Source organism: Vipera ursinii, assembly GCF_947247035.1.
Source record: "Vipera ursinii genome assembly, chromosome: 1".
NCBI lineage: Eukaryota > Metazoa > Chordata > Lepidosauria > Squamata > Viperidae > Vipera > Vipera ursinii.
The window spans coordinates 329,299,547-329,318,242 of NC_139512.1; the positions used below are offsets into that span (position 1 = coordinate 329,299,547).

The 18,696-nt window shown below is 38.4% G+C and overlaps 1 protein-coding gene across 6 annotated transcripts in view; it reads right to left on the bottom strand.

The window, feature by feature from the left end:
- Positions 1-18,047, bottom strand: part of XPO1 (exportin 1) — a 72,381-nt gene extending 54,334 nt beyond the window's left edge. For 3 of the 6 annotated variants that reach the window (XM_083348233.1, XM_083348232.1, XM_083348237.1), the window contains exons 1-4: positions 17,846-18,047; positions 14,207-14,338; positions 10,637-10,738; positions 6,764-6,836 (exon numbers count right to left, since the gene is read on the bottom strand). In XM_083348233.1, coding sequence (XP_083204359.1) covers positions 6,764-6,836; positions 10,637-10,738; positions 14,207-14,332 — 301 coding nt within the window. In that variant the 5' untranslated portion in view covers positions 14,333-14,338; positions 17,846-18,047. Of the gene's footprint in view, positions 1-6,763; positions 6,837-8,345; positions 8,461-9,482; positions 9,531-10,636; positions 10,739-14,206; positions 14,339-17,845 lie in introns of those variants that run through there. The other 3 variants (XM_083348235.1, XM_083348234.1, XM_083348236.1) reach the window with 3 other exon arrangements.
- Positions 18,048-18,696: the final 649 nt, after the last annotated feature.

An 18,696-nucleotide genomic window follows, 5' to 3' on the forward strand; every position in this document is an offset into this window, starting at 1 on the left:
GTGTGTAATCAGAGATTATACAGTCTCTTACATAATAATCTCTTAATTATATAATTGTTAATTATATTAGACAACCGCTGTCCTATTGGGTCATCATTTCAAAGATATTTCCTTACCTAAACAGAGAAACAAAATGAGCACAAGTAGGCAACAAACAGTGGGAGCAGGAATGACCTCCAACTTTTGCCAGTTTCCCCATTGAGCTTCCTTGTGGGAAGCTGGTGGGGAGTATCAGAAATTTTCCTTCTCTCCCATTTCCTTCCCTGTCACTGTCTTCCTCTCTCTCTCTCCCTTGAATTCCTGTCATTTTCCCCATTTAATTGGTTCTAGAAAGCTTGCAGGAGAGAGTGAAGAAGCCAGCAACAAGTTGCATGTCTAAGGCCAATCAGCAGCTAAGTGGCTACAGCTGGGTGAGGGAAGAGAGCAAGGGAGTGCACAGGGATGGGGGTCAGGAATAGTATGTGGGGTGCATGAGAGCTACTGTGTGGGTTGGAAAGGGTGTGTGGGTGTTATCATAAATGCACCATGGGTTGTAGAGGGTGCACAGTATGTTAAGGATGCCTGGGAATGCATGAGAGGTATTGTGCAAGTTGCACAGGACATGTGGTATGGGTTAAAAAGAGGGCAAGGGTATGAGAGAGGTGCCACAGGCAGATCAACGATGACAAATGGGGGGGGAGAGCCCAAGGAGTATTGCATGGTTGGGAAAGGTCTGTGGGGGCCACTGTGGTCAGGAAGTGTGCACAGGACTGTGCAAGAGATGCCGCATACATTAGGGAAGGCACATGGGGGACTGGGAAGATGTGTGGCTTGGAGCAGTACACAGATGATGATGTATGGGCTGGAAATGTGTGTGTGGGTTCCTTCATTCCTTTCTCCCACCAGCAGGGCAGGTAAGTGTGTATTGCTGGGTGGGAAGAGAGAACGGATTGTGAGACTTGCTGGGAAACTCATCAAATGTTGAAAATAAAAATCACATATCCAAAGAAGAAACCAGTAACACTGAAGCAGCCACAACTTCCTCAAATTTATTCCCTCTAGAGTCAGAGTCCCCAGATTTCAGATGTATTCTGTAAGTTAGACCGTTTGAACTAGTTTGGTTCAAAAACTGTTGCCCTATAATGCACCCCAGGGCAAAGGTCATGACAAGAGTTTAAATATTATATAGTCATTATGTAAAATGAGTCATAAAATTAATAAATATAGGGTGAGAACCCACATTGCTAGTTAGTATATGGCCAAGAAATGTGGATATCAATCATTCTAGACATATTCTTCTACTTTAAATCTCTTAAAACAAAAATCATGAATTTCATGAAATTTAGTTTTTATTCTACAAAACATATTTGAAAACACATATACACAGATGCCCATTAATAAATTCAGTCAAGATCAGCTACCAAGATAACAAACAGATTGTCTCACCCAACACTAAATTTGTTTTTATTTATTCATGGTTTCTTATAGAAATGATTTCACACATAGATAAAACAAAAATTTCTTTTTAAACGATACTATGGAAATACTTTACTTACAAAGAAAAATCTAGAAGTTGGACTTTGGCAGTACAATTCCAAAGGACATTACATTGGTAAATCACTGAGATTGGGAACTTAATGATTATCCTTCCCCAAAGTACAAATTAATAATTGCTAAAGACAACCAGCTTATAAAAATACTACTTAAGTTACATCTAATTGTTCCAATTCTGCCATATAGAAATGTCAAAAATAGACTTACAGCAAATGCATTGTGAAGTAAAACTTTAAAAATCCCTTTGAAGTATGAAAGCATTTTAGTGAAACATATTTTGTCACAAATAAGCAAGAAACCTAACCACTGGAAATAAAAAAAGTCCCCCACTGTTTAACAGTTAGCCACTGTTGTAACAGCTAAGTATGTTAATGAGGATTAGTGAAGCTGATATGAAATTTCTGCTTTTTTCCAATGTAAGACCATATATAAGTACCCAAATGGATAGTCTATATGATTAATATTCTTACCACAAACATAGGGTTTAATTATCTTCATTTCCTCAATTACATATTAAAATGTGTAATTTGATTAGCAGACAAAAATGAGATGATTAGAGTACATCTGCAACATTGCCTTTTTTGGCAGAACATTCCTAGACACTATGGCTTTAAAAAAAGGATACCAGAAAGGAAGAACAAAAAAGGCAGAATTTATTAATGTTCTGTATTTCTGTAACTAAGACACTTTAGAACAGGGGTCTTCAAACTCGGCCCTTTTATGACTCATGGACTTCAAGTCCCAGAATTCCTCAGCCAGGCACACTGGCTGAGGAATTCTGGGAGTTGAAGTCCATGAGTCATAAAAGGGCCGAGTTTGAAGACCCCTGCTTTAGAAGTTAAATGCTGACATTCTCAACTGTTATAAACAGAACACAATACTCTAAGTAATACAAAAAATCAGGTGCAGGGGGGGGAGAGAAGTATTGGGTGTTTATTGCAATTACTGCAGATATCTTACTTTCATAAGAATTTCTGAAACTGGAATTTTAAAGCTTAATATCAAAATATGAAACTTCTAATTTAGCTTTGTGGATAACTAATAAAAATAGGTATCAACTTCCTAGAAGGGTGTACAATTATGTACACTTATCTGCCCTGCAGAATTGTTTTGCCAAGTCTAGTAATCCCTATGTTATATCATTATATTAAAGGATATTTCTCATCTAATTTTGTCCACAAAATTCTACAATCCAAAAGCTTCTGAATTCAGGCAAAAAGATATTTAAGATCATCTGCATATACAACACTTGTCTATCACTCCTTAACTGAAAATTGTATCACTAGTGTAAAATGCATTTGGTTTAAGGAGCTGCAGACAGATGTTTTTTTAACCTTTGAATCTGTATAGCCCTAGATTTTGACTGTTAATACACAAAACCCAGGGACGCAAGGTAAATTTTTACCAAATGAAAATTGTCAGGCAATGGACTATATAATGTTGTATAACAATCATAAAAGAACCATATAATAATATCCACCCAACCACTTCACTATGCAGAGTTGGATGGAGTCCTCTGAAGAAAGTCAAAAGAGTTTTGAAACAAATCTCTGTAGCAGTGCCTGCCCTCTGGAATGAGGTTGCCCCCAAACCCAAATTGCCCTCACAGTTACTCAAAAGAGCAGGCCTTTGGAGAAGAGAGTGAGACTCCTTATTTTATTCCATTGGGTCTGTCACTCTTGCCATCTTTTATTGATTTTATTGTAATTTCTTGGCTGCTGTGAGCCACCTCGAGTCATTGGGAGTTGGGCAGCATACAAGTGTAATAAATTATTATTATATTTATAACGATAAGGACTACTTGGATGAGACACGCTAATGGCAGATATAACAGTGTACTCTCAACCAGCAGTTTGTATAAATAAAAAATAACCATTATTTGCAGCCATACCCTGAAAGTTCTATTAAACCAGCTAGAATTTGCCAGTTTTACAAAGCAAAACTGAAACTATTCTGATAGCTTGCATTTCACTGAAACAAAACTCAACACAGATTCAAGTATTTTGGCCATAGAAACTAGCAAAGGAACAAACCTCTTAATTTGAAAAATGCTGTGCAACCACTATGACACAGCACAGAAATATTGAAAATGTAACTCTTTGCTATTATATTTATTTTTTATTTATTAAATTGGTGTGTTGTCCATCTCCTCTAGAGGCAACTCTATTATATAGAGGTCATAAAATCGTGCAATAACACACTGACAAACATGACATAGAAGATAGTGGCTTCTATAGCTCATATCTCCTTTTGATGTCTCTAATTCACCTGAAATATTTCCAACTCACCCATAAAGCTCAAAATCTCTCATTCCTACCCAGCACCTTTTGCTGCTTAGACTGCAGAGGTCTCTCATAATAGTAAGTCACATGGTGGTCATATAGTCAATGCCGACCTCTTCCTCTTACAAACATGAGTTGGGAAATGTGTGGTCCACAATCAATTTAAAATTAATGCCTTATATCTGTCATTTCCCTTGGACTACCACCAAATATTTAAAAGCAATCTTTGGGCAAACTGTTAAATAAAATGCAACCGTAACAGAAAATGCACTGAACTTCTAGTACCTCTAGTGATTTAACCTTCACTTCAAATCCCAGCAATATCTTCTAAAGTTATGCACTGGAATCTAGTGGATTGATATATTTAGTCAACTGGTTCTACTTCAATATAATCTCTATCAATTGCAACTTCTCCCGGTTTCAAGCAGGAAATTTTCCAAACCATACTTCTTAAATGTAAAGATTGTGCATCACTCGCTTATTACTCTTTCTGTAAAATGCAAGGACTTTAGATGAGTAGTTTTAGTTGACTAAACCTTAGCCACATTATTTGCAAGTATATAGAAACTGAGTATCTGACCAGCAGACTTTACTTTGAACAAAAGACACTCCCATATCTTTCTGACAAGATGCAAGATTTTAGCATTTGTTTAAGTTTGTCCAAAGTGCTATGTAGATATAATTTGAAAACATTTAAATTTATCTAAAAGTTCTAAATTAAATAAAGGTGATGTTAGCATTGGACACCATAGGAACATATAAATTATAGGTATCTTTATTGTCCCCAAATAGAACAACAAACTGTCATCTGATGGAAATTCTCTGCCTTAAAAACTCTGTATAATCTATATTATATACATTATTTCTTCTAAACATAAAATGTTTTTAACCAACCTGTTACTTTTTATAAATAACTCAAGGCAGTGAACATATCTAGTATTCCTTCCTCCAAAGTTATTCAGCTATCTTTCAAGCCTAAGATGGACCCAGAACTTTCAGTTTCTTAGTTTCTAGCCTTAACCACCAGACCAAATCGGCCCTCTATCTTTTATTTATCACTTCAGTAATAAATAAATTCAGGATTTACATGAGTAAACAAACAAAACATATACCGTATATACTTGAGTATAAGCCGAATTTTTCAGCCCACTTTTTGGGCTGAAAAATTCCACTTCGGCTTATACTCCAGTCAACAAAAAAACTTACCGAGGACTTGTGCGCGGCCGAGGCTTTGGAGCTTCCGGGATCGCGCTCACCTCTCCCAAGCCACCGCCGTCCGGAGACCTGCCGAAGTTTGGGGAGGTTTGGGGAGGTGCGCGCGCACCTCCCCAAACCTCCCCAAACGAAGCCGGGTCTCCGTTCCTCTGCGCCCTGCCTGCCTGCTTCTTTCCACAGCGGAAAGAAGCAGGCAGGCAGGGCGCAGAGGAACGGAGACCCGGCGACGTTTGGGGAGGTTTGGGCGCCTCTCCAAATATCCCCAAACGTCGCCGGGTCTCCGTTCCTCTGTGCCCTGCCTGCCTGCTTCTTTCCACAGCGGAAAGAAGCAGGCAGGCAGGGGGCGGAGGAACGGAGACCCGGCGACGTTTGGGGAGGTTTGGGCGCCTCTCCAAATATCCCCAAACGTCGCCGGGTCTCCGTTCCTCTGTGCCCTGCCTGCCTGCTTCTTTCCACAGCGGAAAGAAGCAGGCAGGCAGGGGGCGGAGGAACGGAGACCCGGCGACGTTTGGGGAGGTTTGGGCGCCTCTCCAAATATCCCCAAACGTCGCCGGGTCTCCGTTCCTCTGTGCCCTGCCTGCCTGCTTCTTTCCACAGCAGAAAGAAGCAGGCAGGCAGGGGGCGGAGGAACGGAGACCCGGCGACGTTTGGGGAGGTTTGGGCGCCTCTCCAAATATCCCCAAACGTCGCCGGGTCTCCGTTCCTCTGTGCCCTGCCTGCCTGCTTCTTTCCACAGCGGAAAGAAGCAGGCAGGCAGGGGGCGGAGGAACGGAGACCCGGCGACGTTTGGGGAGGTTTGGGCGCCTCTCCAAATATCCCCAAACGTCGCCGGGTCTCCGTTCCTCTGTGCCCTGCCTGCCTGCTTCTTTCCACAGCGGAAAGAAGCAGGCAGGCAGGGGGCGGAGGAACGGAGACCCGGCGACGTTTGGGGATATTTGGAGAGGCGCCCAAACCTCCCCAAACGTCGCCGGGTCTCCGTTCCTCCGCCCCCTGCCTGCCTGCTTCTTTCCGCTGCGGAACGAAGCAGCCGGCGGCGGAGGCTTGCAGAACGGCGGATCGGCTAATACTCAAGTCACCAACTTTTTCCAGTTTTTGGGGGTGAAATTGGGGGTCTCGGCTTATACTCGAGTCAGCTTATACTCAAGTATATACGGTAAGTGTCTCAATTTTAACCAAGACTCCTTTTACACACCAGTGATTTCTAAAGCAACTATTCTTGACATTTCTATTACAAATTCATTTGTCAGTGTTAAAACAGCTGTCTTAACATAGTATGGTATAAACAAGTGTTCTACTGAAGACATGATGGAAAAAAGAAGAATGAAATCAATCATTATCATTTATTACACACATGCTTTACAAGTAGACCTGAAGCTTGCTTATCACAAATACAAATGGCAATTAGCTAATGAGGGAGTAATAGGTATGAATATTCACATTTAGATTAGATTGAATAACAATACTCATGTGAACTCTGTTGTTTAGACAAATTGGAAATCAAAAGCAACACAAAGTTTATAAGTAACGGTGTTATTCCAAATAACATTATTAATCTGGCATTGTATTATGATAAGATTTCTACCACCTAATCATTAGGTCCTAATGCATTTAAAGTAGTTAGTTAGATACAACAGATCATATAAGACCAGGTACAATGATTAGGGGAAAAAAGAGCCACACGAGATCCGCATCTTAAAGAATTATGTTACCAATCAATGAAAAAAAGTCTCTACCTTCACATTGGTTTCTTGGAAGGATCTTCCACCTTGTTTTTATCACATTTTCCAAGATCTGCAGGCCATAATACTGAAAATTGGAGAAGTGAAATATGTGAATATGCTGGAATTAACAACAACTTTCAGGATTCTCATTTGAGCTGATATCATTCACACTTTATTAAGATTATGTTGATCAAAAACAAATCTATCACCCATTTACTAGCTTTTCCCATGCATTTTCCTCATTTTTCCTTTGCTAGTCTAAAGTCCTGCTGCTTGGTCATGATCACACCAGAGGGGAGCAATTAAAAATGTTTTGGGAAGCCAAATTAATTATCTTTAGGGGAGAAAATCAGCAGTCAACAAAAATCATGGCCTAAATGACTATTTATAGCTTCCAAATATACAGCCAGGTTTAGCCACTTGGGTGTTTATGGGCTTTCTGTCATTTGAATTGTTAAGACTGGGGCTTAACATTAAATCCAGTAACACTTCAGAAAAATGTGCTTCCTAAGAATTAATTGGTGTGTTTCTTAAAGAACAGCAAGACAATGCAGGTTTATTTCAAGGTACAATAATTTCTCCCCTATAACAGCCATAGCTATAGTTTCAATATTAACTTTTGTATTCAGTCAAAAGTTCACCATTTCCATATGTACCTTGAGGTTGTTTTACCTTCCAGGTAAGCCTGCCAACACATGTTTTGAAAGCAATACATTTGTAGGGAATGAAAATTCTTCAACCCATTTTATTCCTTTTATCTCAGCATAAAAATATTCAATATGACCTCTATCATAACTTGCATAGAAATAAAAATATATTTAAAGAAATAGCACAGGAGAGGAGGAAAAGGGGTCAAAGAGTTGCTGATAGTGAGAAGATGGGAGGCAATACCTGAAAGGCAAAATTAGGCTTCAGTGACAAGATGGCTGGTCAAGATTTGGTCAAGAATAAAAGTTCTTCAAGACTGTTAGTGTCTATACAGAATAGGGTAATTTTAATTTCAGCCAGAGGTATCATGTAAGATCATTTTAAATGAATAGCACAATGTAGACTGTCCCAAACTACACTGTGCTTCCTGCAAAAGTTTTTGAGACTTGTGTTAGCTTTTCCTGCATTTTTCTCTCAAAGTTTATTGTTTAACCTCTTTCAGAACTAATAGGGTATTCCACCTCCAGTGCAGAAGGTGGTAAAACATTTTAAATTTATAGCTGCAATCAAAAGTACTTTAGTTATCTATGAATGTTAAGAAAACACATCTAGAGCAGTGGAGTGTTGCTTGCTGTTTCTTCAGCAGGTCTCTCAGATTAAAAAGGAAAGAAAAAGAAAAAACACAACTACATCTAAAACTGAACAGCAGGTTGCTTTCTTGGCAATCAGAATTGATGCCAAAGAAACAGCAAGCAAATCTCTAGCAATTTGCAAGTCTCTTATTTCTTCTTCCTATTCCACAATGCATGCAACTTCTTTGTACTGTAGCCTAAATCTTAAATGAACAAACATTTCTATTGAACAGTGCTGGCATTCATGAAATAACAGCATCCAGAGCAGCCAAAGCACCAGACATGAACAACAGAGTGTCATGACAAGACTTCACCTGTTACGATGATTCCCTCTAATCAAAATTGTACAGTAGATACCAGTGCAAGTATCTTTCTTGTTTTAATATTAGTTCCACTTCTCTTAAGACTAACTGGTTTCCAACATTAATTTCTGTCCCCGGAGAGGATACCCATCAGTGTAGCTGGTTACAGATCTAGGAGTTTCAGAAACAAGTTTTCAAATATTGTCTACCACAGAGATACACAAAAAGCTGAACAGTTTTTACAGCTCAAAAGTATAGCCACCTCATTGCCATCCTGCAGCAAGATCCTAGAGACACAAAATGGCAGGAAGCATTGCTTTCTTCTTACTGATACAAAAAGATGCTTAGAATATCTCACAAATAGACTTCTGTCTCCCAAAATTTTACCCAATTGTCTGGGGCAATAAGGGTGCACAGGTATGAGGTTATTGTCACACTACTCCATTCCACTGAACCCACTTAGCAATTATGAGTAATTATGCATATAAAGCATGGGTACTTAGCTAAGGCATCCCCTCAAAGTATATATAACTGATCACTCCAACACTAAGGACTTATTTACAAGAAAATTATGTGCCCTTTTCTGGCTCACATGATTAATGCAACTTTAGTTCAAATTATTCTGAAAAGTCCACAAGACTATATTTTCATGTAGCTTGGAGGATGGTACTAGTCTCTTTCACAAATGCATGTTTAGTTACATATATGCAAAGCAGGGCAAGCAAATAGGCAAGCATGTTTTTCTTTACTTGTGTTATGCAAGAATTTACACTTAGTTCTAAAAATTAACAGAACTGGGGTTGGTTTGAGTAAAAAAACCTCCCAGTGCCTACAATCTCTTTTAAAAAGTTCTCAGGACTACCTACAAAAATTTATGCACATAAAATCGCTAGCTGTAAAACATACTCTACTGTATGTTTCTCCAGGTCTCAAAAACATTTTCAAAATAAATGATAAAATGAAATTACAAAGGATGGGACAGAAATAGAAGATTGACAAAATAATGTATCATGATCCCCATGGCAGAAATTTTTATGGGTCACTTATTCAATGTACCAACCCATTTCCTCCCACCACCCAAGAAACCAAAACAAGGAAAAAAAGCAATTGATGAACAGAATTCAGTTAAAGGGAATCAAAAGGGTAGACCTTGTGGAGGCCTGCCGTCAAAGCCTAGCTGTGTCAGTTGCACAGGAAGACACCCCTTTTCTTCCTATTACAAGCAATCAACATAATGGAACATTATGATTAATATCAGGTAGTGTTAACAGCTTTAAGAAAAAAAATGACTGCATAAAAGCCAAATGTCATAGTGCATAAATTTAGCACCAAATCATTTGCAATTTATGTAAATTGAAGAATTCTTTACCTGTTGCTTTCTTTCTGTTCCTCTAATCATCTCATTTTTCACAAGACAAATTTGTGTTTTAAAAAATACTGTTGATAAATCAACTTAAACATTAGTAATGTCTGTGAGTATAAAAAGCAAAGTTTACCAGGCAAGCAAACAGGCAAACATGGTTACTTAAATTTAGTACTTTGAGGAAGTTCTTAACCTTGTCCTAAAATTTACGAAGCCTTTTTTAAAAAATAAGACTTTGATAAATATCATCCAAATTATGTAGGAACTATTTGGAGCATGGCTGTACATTATCTAGAACAAGGTATAGCAAAGTATATGTGTGTGCACGCAAAGAACATGGCCATGTACATGTTTCTTCAGCTATATGACAACCACTTTAATATGTTTGACAATTTATATTTAAACCTCTAAATTTTCTAGATCAAAAACAACTGCAGAAGGCTGAGAAATGTCCATTACAGCCAGCCACTATCCAGATGATATGGCTTAACTGTATTAAAAGGAAGTATAAATTGTATCCAACAGAAGAAAGTATCTGGGGTGCCTAGCCTGTTTTAAACTGTATGGAATAATACCAATGTAAAAAAAAATAATTGAGGAACGTACTTGCCCTCAGTTATGTGCATATGGCTTTCATTAATATAAATGAAGGCCAAACACAATCTTAACATGATACAGCTATAAAATGTTCTCAAATCTGTTCATATTCAAACCATAATTTTTAACACCAATCCCATGTGACTCAAATTCTCAAGCCTTTTACAAGAAAAAATAACCAATAACCTCATGGAAATACCATGTGATAGTATAGGGTTAAGTTAAAAGAGATTTGCAGGAACAAGCAAAAAAATTAAACAAACACTAAATCTAAAAATTGAGATACCTTCCTCAAAGTCTGAATGGAAGAAAGAAAGAACTCAATTAAAAATAATGTACTTACTTTGGTGTTCATATTCTGAGAGAATTCCAAAATAGTATCAACTCTTGTCCATGCATCAGGGTGTTCCTTTAAGTGAGTCAAGACCTCCTGTGCCATCCTTTGCTAAAAAGTTAGATACAAATCATTAATACCAAAGTAGCTTGCACAAGTAATTTTGGAATAGTGTTACCTAGATTTCAAACAGCTGAGACACATTAGCCAATTTCCAAAAATCTCAGATTTTAAGATAGAGGTTTATGCATTCTTCAATATTCTAGTTAGCAAATAAAGTTGCATCAGGAGACCAGTATTTTCTTATAAATGGGTAAACTAATATTTGATCACATACATAGCTTTATTAAAGTTCTGAAAAAAATAAGCCTCTTAAAACACCCTTCCTGACAAAGAAACATATAGTTGGAAAATCTCTATAGTTCTGATTGTAACTTGAAAAGTGTGAATATCTATTCACAACACATGTGAGATAGATATGTAACAGGTACTCTCAAGAAAGACTCAAGCTATGAACCTACAATGTCAATACAGGTAAGTAGCAAAGTAAAGCTTTGCAGCATCCAACTTTAGAGCTTAACATCTATAGTCAGAGGTCCTAAATACAAAATATAAACGCATGGATTGTCTCTTGGAGCTATACTGGATATTGTTCTATAACATGACTAAACAATGCAAAATATATTTTTAAATATTAATTCCTCCATACCTATTCACTATCATAAATATGAAAGAACATTGAGGATAAATCTTCATCAGTCCTGCACATGAACAATGGCACCAAATAATCAATTAGCAATTGTAAATATGTATGTTTGCTCAGCTCTGGGCAGCATGCAAATTAAAACCAAAGAAAAACAACAGAAGAAAATGGTCATCTTAGTGGAACAAACATAAGAATCCTCACAATGGTAGCCACTGCCCATCCTAGCCCAAGATTGAGTAAAAAGCCAGACCTTCAAGGCCTATTTTAAAGCAGAATTGGGGACATTCAATTTTCCAGGTGGATACTGTTCCAGAGGGCACATAGTGCAACAGAGAAGAAATGCTGTCCCAGTACATCAGATACTTATAAGCATGTGACTGCCTGAGCTTATACCACGGGAGAAATGATTTTTCAAATATGTATGCCTTATACTTAAAGAGCCCTCAGAACCAGCACTTTGAATTGCATCTGGAAAATGTAAGGGAAAGTAGTACACTCACAAAGCAGGTGTTACATGGGTACACTGTGCCATTGCCATATCTGTTTATACCACCATTCTGGAATTAAATTTCCAAGAGCAGTCCCAAACAAAGTGCACAGCAATGTGCACGCATGGAAAACCTAAGTGACTGTAAGAAGGAAAAGATGTAATTGACACACAAAGACAAGATGTGTGCAAAGGCTTTCCTATCAACAGCTGTCCCCGGCCTTTCAAGCAGAAGCCGAGAATCCAGCTTCCTGAACTGCACACCTGTTCCATGTGGGGAACTGCAATCCCATTCAGAAAAAGAAACGGAAGATCTCTGGATTTTTGATGGTCAGGTATCTATAACACTTTGGTCTTGCTAGGATTGATTTCAAGTCTCCTTCTCTCCATCTGGATCTCCACTGCTTCTAGGAACTGACAAAATCTTTGACATCCTCATGCAGTCAGCCAGGGATCAAGATATACAACTAAGCATCATCAATACTGATGAAGGCAGGCACTGTGATAACTGATGCCTTCACCCAGTGGCTTTATATAGATGTTGAGTCCAGGGCACCCAGATCTTTGGACTTCATTTCTTCCCACCTGTCAAGCCAAACAGAAGACAACCCCCCACTCCCCAATACAGTACCTCCAACATTTAATCTTAATAGTTGGTTTCAAAAGGATACCTTGATCAATTGTATCTAATATTGTTGAGAGATCCAAGACAGCTAAGATGGTTGCACCATTCTTTTTCTATGCAATCTCAATTTTATGCCATTCAGCAAGTGTGATCTATGCCATCTCAATTTATGTATTGACATGAAACTAAACTGTAGAAAGGCCAGATAATTCATTTCCTGCAGGACTACAGCCAGCCATCTTCTCAATAACTTTTACCCAAATGGAAAGGTTGGAAATTGGGCAAACATTCAGGACTGTTGGGTCCAGTGATGATTTCATTAGAGGGATCATTGCCTCCTCCAAGCCTTCCCTCAGAGACAAAGTCACCACCAGAGAGATGCAACCATCTCTTCCCAGGAGGCCTTCACTAACCAAGCAGGTCAGAAATCTAACAGGTGGCCAGGTTAATTAACTCAAAATTCATGTCTATTGCCTCAGGAATTACAGAATCAAATTCTTCCAGGTAACTTCCAGGTAACATCAGGAACATGCCTTATTCATTACTGGATCACACAGACAATAAAACTAAAAAGAACGATCACCAAAAGTTTAAGCTATTGGCCGTCCAGTTCAAGTTGTTGTTAGCTGCAAAGTCGTGTCCAACTCATCGCGACCCTATGGACAATGTTCCTCCAGGCCTTCCTGTCCTCTACCATCTTCTGGAGTCCATTTAAGCTCACGCCTACTGCTTCAGTGACTCCATCCAGCCACCTCATTCTCTGTCGTCCCCTTCTTCTATTGCCCTCAATCTTTCCCAGCATTAGGCTCTTCTCCAGTGAGTCCTTCCTTCTCATTAGGTGGCCAAAGTATGAGTTTTAGCTTCAGGATCTGGCCTTCTAAAGAGCAGTCAGGGTTGATCTCTTCTAGGACTGACTGGTTTGGTCGCCTTGCAGTCCAAGGGACTCGCAGGAGTCTTCTCCAGCACCATAGTTCAAAGGCCTCAATTCTTTGGCGCTCAGCCTTTTTTATGGTCCAACTTTCACTGCCATACATTGCAACTGGGAAGACCATAGCCTTATTCACTACTGGACCACACAGACAATAAAACTAAAAAGAACGATCACCAAAAGTTTAAGCTATTGGCCTTCCAGTTCAAGTACTGTGATGCAATCTGTACTGAACTTGGGCATCAGCAGATTATATTAAAAAATACTCTAAGGTGTTTTATGATTCTATTATTATAGTACAGGTAGCACTCCACTTAGGCCCACAATTGAGCCCAAAATTTCTGTTAAGTGAGGCATTTGTTAAGTGAGTTTTGCCCCATTTTACAACCTTTCTTGCCACAGTTAAGTGAATCAATGCAGTTGATAAGTTAGTAACCCATTGTTAAATGAATCTGGCTGACTTTGCTTATGAGGGCACAAAAAGTGATCACATGACCGTGGGACACAGCAACGGTCATAAATATGAACCAATTGCCAAAGCATCTGAATTTTGATCACATGATCATGGGGATCCTGCCAAGGTCATAACTGTGAAAAACAGTCATAAGTCACATTTTTCAGTGCCATTGTAACTTTGAACAGTCATAAATGAACTGTTGTAAGTTGAAGATTACCTGTATATTATTAAAGCAATATTTCTGCTTCCTCAGGACTCTTTATTACAAGTCAAGCTATAAGGTCATTCTTAAAGAGAACAACTTGTTTCTTCCTTTGCAGATTAGAGTATACTTAAATCCCTTAATGGATATCTAATTACCAATCATGTACTCTACCTGAGCTCCTTCTCCATGATACAGGCAGTTCACCACATTATCCAACAGATTTATATCCAACTTCTGGTTGAAATCCAGCAGCTGCCGTGCTGCATGGTCTGCTAACATTGTCATAATTGCTGGCATAGATTACTGAAATTGTAAAGAAACAAATCAAGTGAAAAATAATTTTAAACTTTCAAATATTCAGTAAGATATTTTACAAATATGATTACATTTTAAAGAATTGACTATGAAATATCTGAAAGAACCGAACTTACATTCCAAATTATAGATTTTTAAATTGGAATAACAGAGGGGTTTCTTCTCAAGGCATTGTTGAACCAGGCCATATGATTAAACCATAACACAGATGGTTTGAACATTGAATGCTGTGTGAATACACTGGTAACTCAGTTACTAATGTGGGAAAATGAAGACTCTTCAATGTTATATTTAAGTAAAAATATTTTATTCTTACAAAATCAATAAACATTACACACAAAATTAAATTTGAATGATAGTAATCTATCCCCATCATAAATATTTGTATTGATAATGTAATTCATTTTAAGTGGAAATAAAACACAACTTCTGAAAATTAGAGAAAATTATTTGCCTTCTCTGCAAGCATACTAAAATGATCAGCAGTTGAAAGTCTGTTGCCTGTTTAACATATTACCTTCCCAATCCCAACTTTTAAAGAATCTCATATATATATATATATATATATATATATATATATATATATATATATATATATATATATATATATATATATATATATATATATATTGCTCAAAAAAATAAAGGGAACAGAAGATAAGACGTCCTACTATTAAATACAGTACATTGTGTTCCCTTTATTTTTTGAGCAGTATATATATCTATGCTAGTCCTACCCTATGCAAAAATTCTGCTTAGGTTAAATAGGATGCCTCTGATGGCCACCAGAAATATGGTACAATGGCTACTAATTGTCAGATTATACTGATTGATGATGGAATGGTAGCTCAGATCTTGGGATACTAGATTGGAAGAGTGATGTTTATAACTAAGCCTTAACTATGTTCCAGTGTTCACATTGTTTTGGAAATGATTCCATTAATATTTTCTACTAGAATACATAATACAAATGTGTAAATAAATAATAACTATCAGGTGATTATGCTGAGCTTGTTTTTAATTTACGGCTGCAATCTCATTCATTCAATCTACAAACCCTTCTATTGAATTCAGCAGGTCTAAATTCCCTTAGGACTGAACTATAAATATCCATAGAGTCCTCTTATGGTAAATTGTATATACTGTCTATTGAGAACAAAATTTAACCAAGTACACGCCTCCAAATGTGTTATGTTTACATATGTCAGATATAGTTCAATCTTTCTATGCTATTGGAAATGACATCTTTAGTATGACAGAGAAGCATTTTCCTTATATTGCTGTCCAAAACAAGACAAAATTATACATATTTTTTCAATACCTAGTTGCACATTTTTATCAGGTATTTAATTTTGTAGTTCTAAATCTCAATTAGCACTAGTTCCATTCCTGATTATACATTTCCTTGAACAATTTACATGCACATAGGAAATTTGTAGTGGCACCTACATGCAATTTCCACTGATGTTTACTTTTCCTTTAAGAAAAATCTATTTTCTTAACTAAGTTTGGTGTAGTGGTCAGGCTAGAAACTGACAGACCATGAGTTCGTCCCACCTTAGGCACAAAGTCAGCTGGATGGCCTTGGGCCAGTCACTTTCTCTTAACCCTAAAAGGCAAATCACTTCTGAAAACCTTGCCAAGGAAACTGCAGGGCTACCCAGGCAGTCTCTGGGAACTGGTATGACTGAACAGAAGAAAAAACTTCACTATCATAAGAAATGATGGCTTATAAGAACCAGTCAATGGAATAGAAACATTCTTACCACATGATCTCATTAAAATGACACAGCTGCTTCTAATGGACAGTACAAAAGGGCAAGGGTAGACACCTCATCTCTGTAAGATCTAGATACTTTAACATTAACGCTGTATATATTTACTGATTGCAAAACGTAAAGTGGAAAAACTTTACATTGCAAGCTTAAAAATTAGACATTAAGCTAAGTATTTTAATCAGTATATCTAGTTAATCTGTAACATGTATACATCAAATAATTTGAAAAGGGATACAATGACATTTGAAATAAATTTAGACAATCATCCTTCAATGATCAGTTAACAAACTTACAACTTAACACTATCTCTGCACTTATCTTAATCCATTAACTTCAGCACAACCAATTCACCTTTAGTTATTCGTGTGCTGCTGCTTAATGTAGGCCTCCTGAAGTTTTATTTATGTTCAAAATTAGGTACTTCATATAGAATCTCGTCAGAGCTGTGTAAGATGAAAAACCTTTAACTGACTCTAAAATGTAGTATTTAGACTGCAGTCTGCCCCTCCCCATTTACAGACTCTTCGGTAATGTTTATTCGGAACAAGAAATTAACTTAACAGAAAAATTAGCGAATTAAAAACTTAAATCTCAAACAGAGAAACCATACGCACATGGGATACATCCAAGGGAGACCGCTACATTCACACTTACACACACCCATTGGTTAGGCCTTGGCTGCCTCCCTTCCCCAATACCAGACCTGCTGCAGAACATGCGACATCCACCCTACTGACATACAACTAAGCTATAAATTGTGACTTTTTCATAATTTTCACAGATTTCATTTTTCAGCACCAAGCGGACCACGCACAAATAAGATTTCTTTTCCGCCCTAAGACCAGTAAAAACAGCCGGGCCGCTGCAGCCCCTCCCTCCTTTCCCTGCTTTTCTATACAGGGCCCCCACGTGATCCAGGCGGACGTTTCAATACTGCTGCACGGAGACACACAAAAAATATTTCTGGAAACTTCCACTACTAATAATTCACAGATAACGCTCGTTCTTTTCTCTATCCGATCCCAGTCTCCCGCCTTGTCCTTCATCTACCTATAAGAAAAGGCCCTCCTTTCATCTCCCGCCAGGCCCTTCTCTTTCCCGCTTACGTTTTAGTAGCCAACTCATTTTCTAACCAACACTTGCTGCTTTGCTCCAGTCCCACCGCCATGCTCCAAGGATGGCCTAGGTTGGTGGATCCTGCTACAATTCCCTTCCCTGTCTGATTACTTTTATTCCCGATTTCCCAAGCATCATCTCTCTTGTTCGAACTTCGTTTTGCTCCAAAGCTGGCATCTACTGAAGCCCTATCTCTCTTTGAGATACACGCCCCTTTCTCTTTCTGCTTTCCATGTGGCTGCAAGTACAAGTCTTCAAGAACGACCCGCTCATATCTCTATATTACAGAAAAGCTTCGTACTTCGCACTCCTATTTTTGTTTTCGTTGGAAACAAGATTATTACACACCATTTATACAGTTTAGGCCTAGGGGATGGCAACCATTATTTCAAATGAAAATTATGCATTTGACAATTGCTAAGCGTAAAGCAGTCTTTCTAGTATATCTTTTCATATCTAGCCCCTTGCACAAGAGTTCCAGTTGATTTCTCCGGGGATTGCTTTCCTCTAGATCCCAACTTACTTCAGCAAGCCCTCTTCCCTCCCTTTCCAGCTTAATGTCCCATACACGTGTTTTCATTAATTGAAAGCTCTCACTTACCTAATTGAGTATCACAACTATTTCTTCTAGAGAGGCAAGTAGTGGAGAGGAGCAGTTAAAAAAAAAAAAGGAAATCCAAGCAAAGCTAAAAAGCACGAGGAGGAGGAGTGAAGAGATCTGTCCAGCCTTCCTTCCTTCTCAACTCCCCACAACACAGATACAAAAGAAAAGTATCTTTCTCTTTTCATAAGCAGTCCAAAAGTCATTCAAAGCCCACCCACCCTCCCCACAACTCTCCAACTTACTAACAAATGGGGATGGGGAAAAAAGGTGAATTACAAAAAAAGGGCCGAGAGGGCAACACACAAATCACTTTCTGTTTCTTAAACTCCAAGTTACAAATTCGCCCATAGAAAAAACCAGGGCTTGGCCGTCCATTCAAATGTGTACCCAAGATTCACCCCCTTTTTCAGCCACCCCGAAAAAACACACAAGGGGGGGATGCGACTTGATTCGAGACAAGTCTTCCAGGCAAGAAAGCACTCTCTACCGGTTTCTCTCTCCCGCCCTTTCCTTAAAACCTTGAGTTGTAGGGGGCGTTTCTACACCCCCCCTCACATAAACAATACTTTTTATATATTAAAACACAACGATTTTAAGGAGACTCCCTCACTGCCTTATACAGGTATGCAGTCAAGGCTGAACACTGAAGTTGAAGGAGATCTGCCAATGGGGGGGGGGGTTTAGGGGCCTACAACACTCCCACACCACGCTCCTTCCCACTCCAAAATTAAATAGATGGGGAAGCTAGAAAATGCTCACTTGGGCAGACCCCCCTCCACAAGGCCTGTTTGGGAGTCCCCCAATTTTTAAAAACTCCGAAGCACTTTTCACCACCCGACTATCGGGAG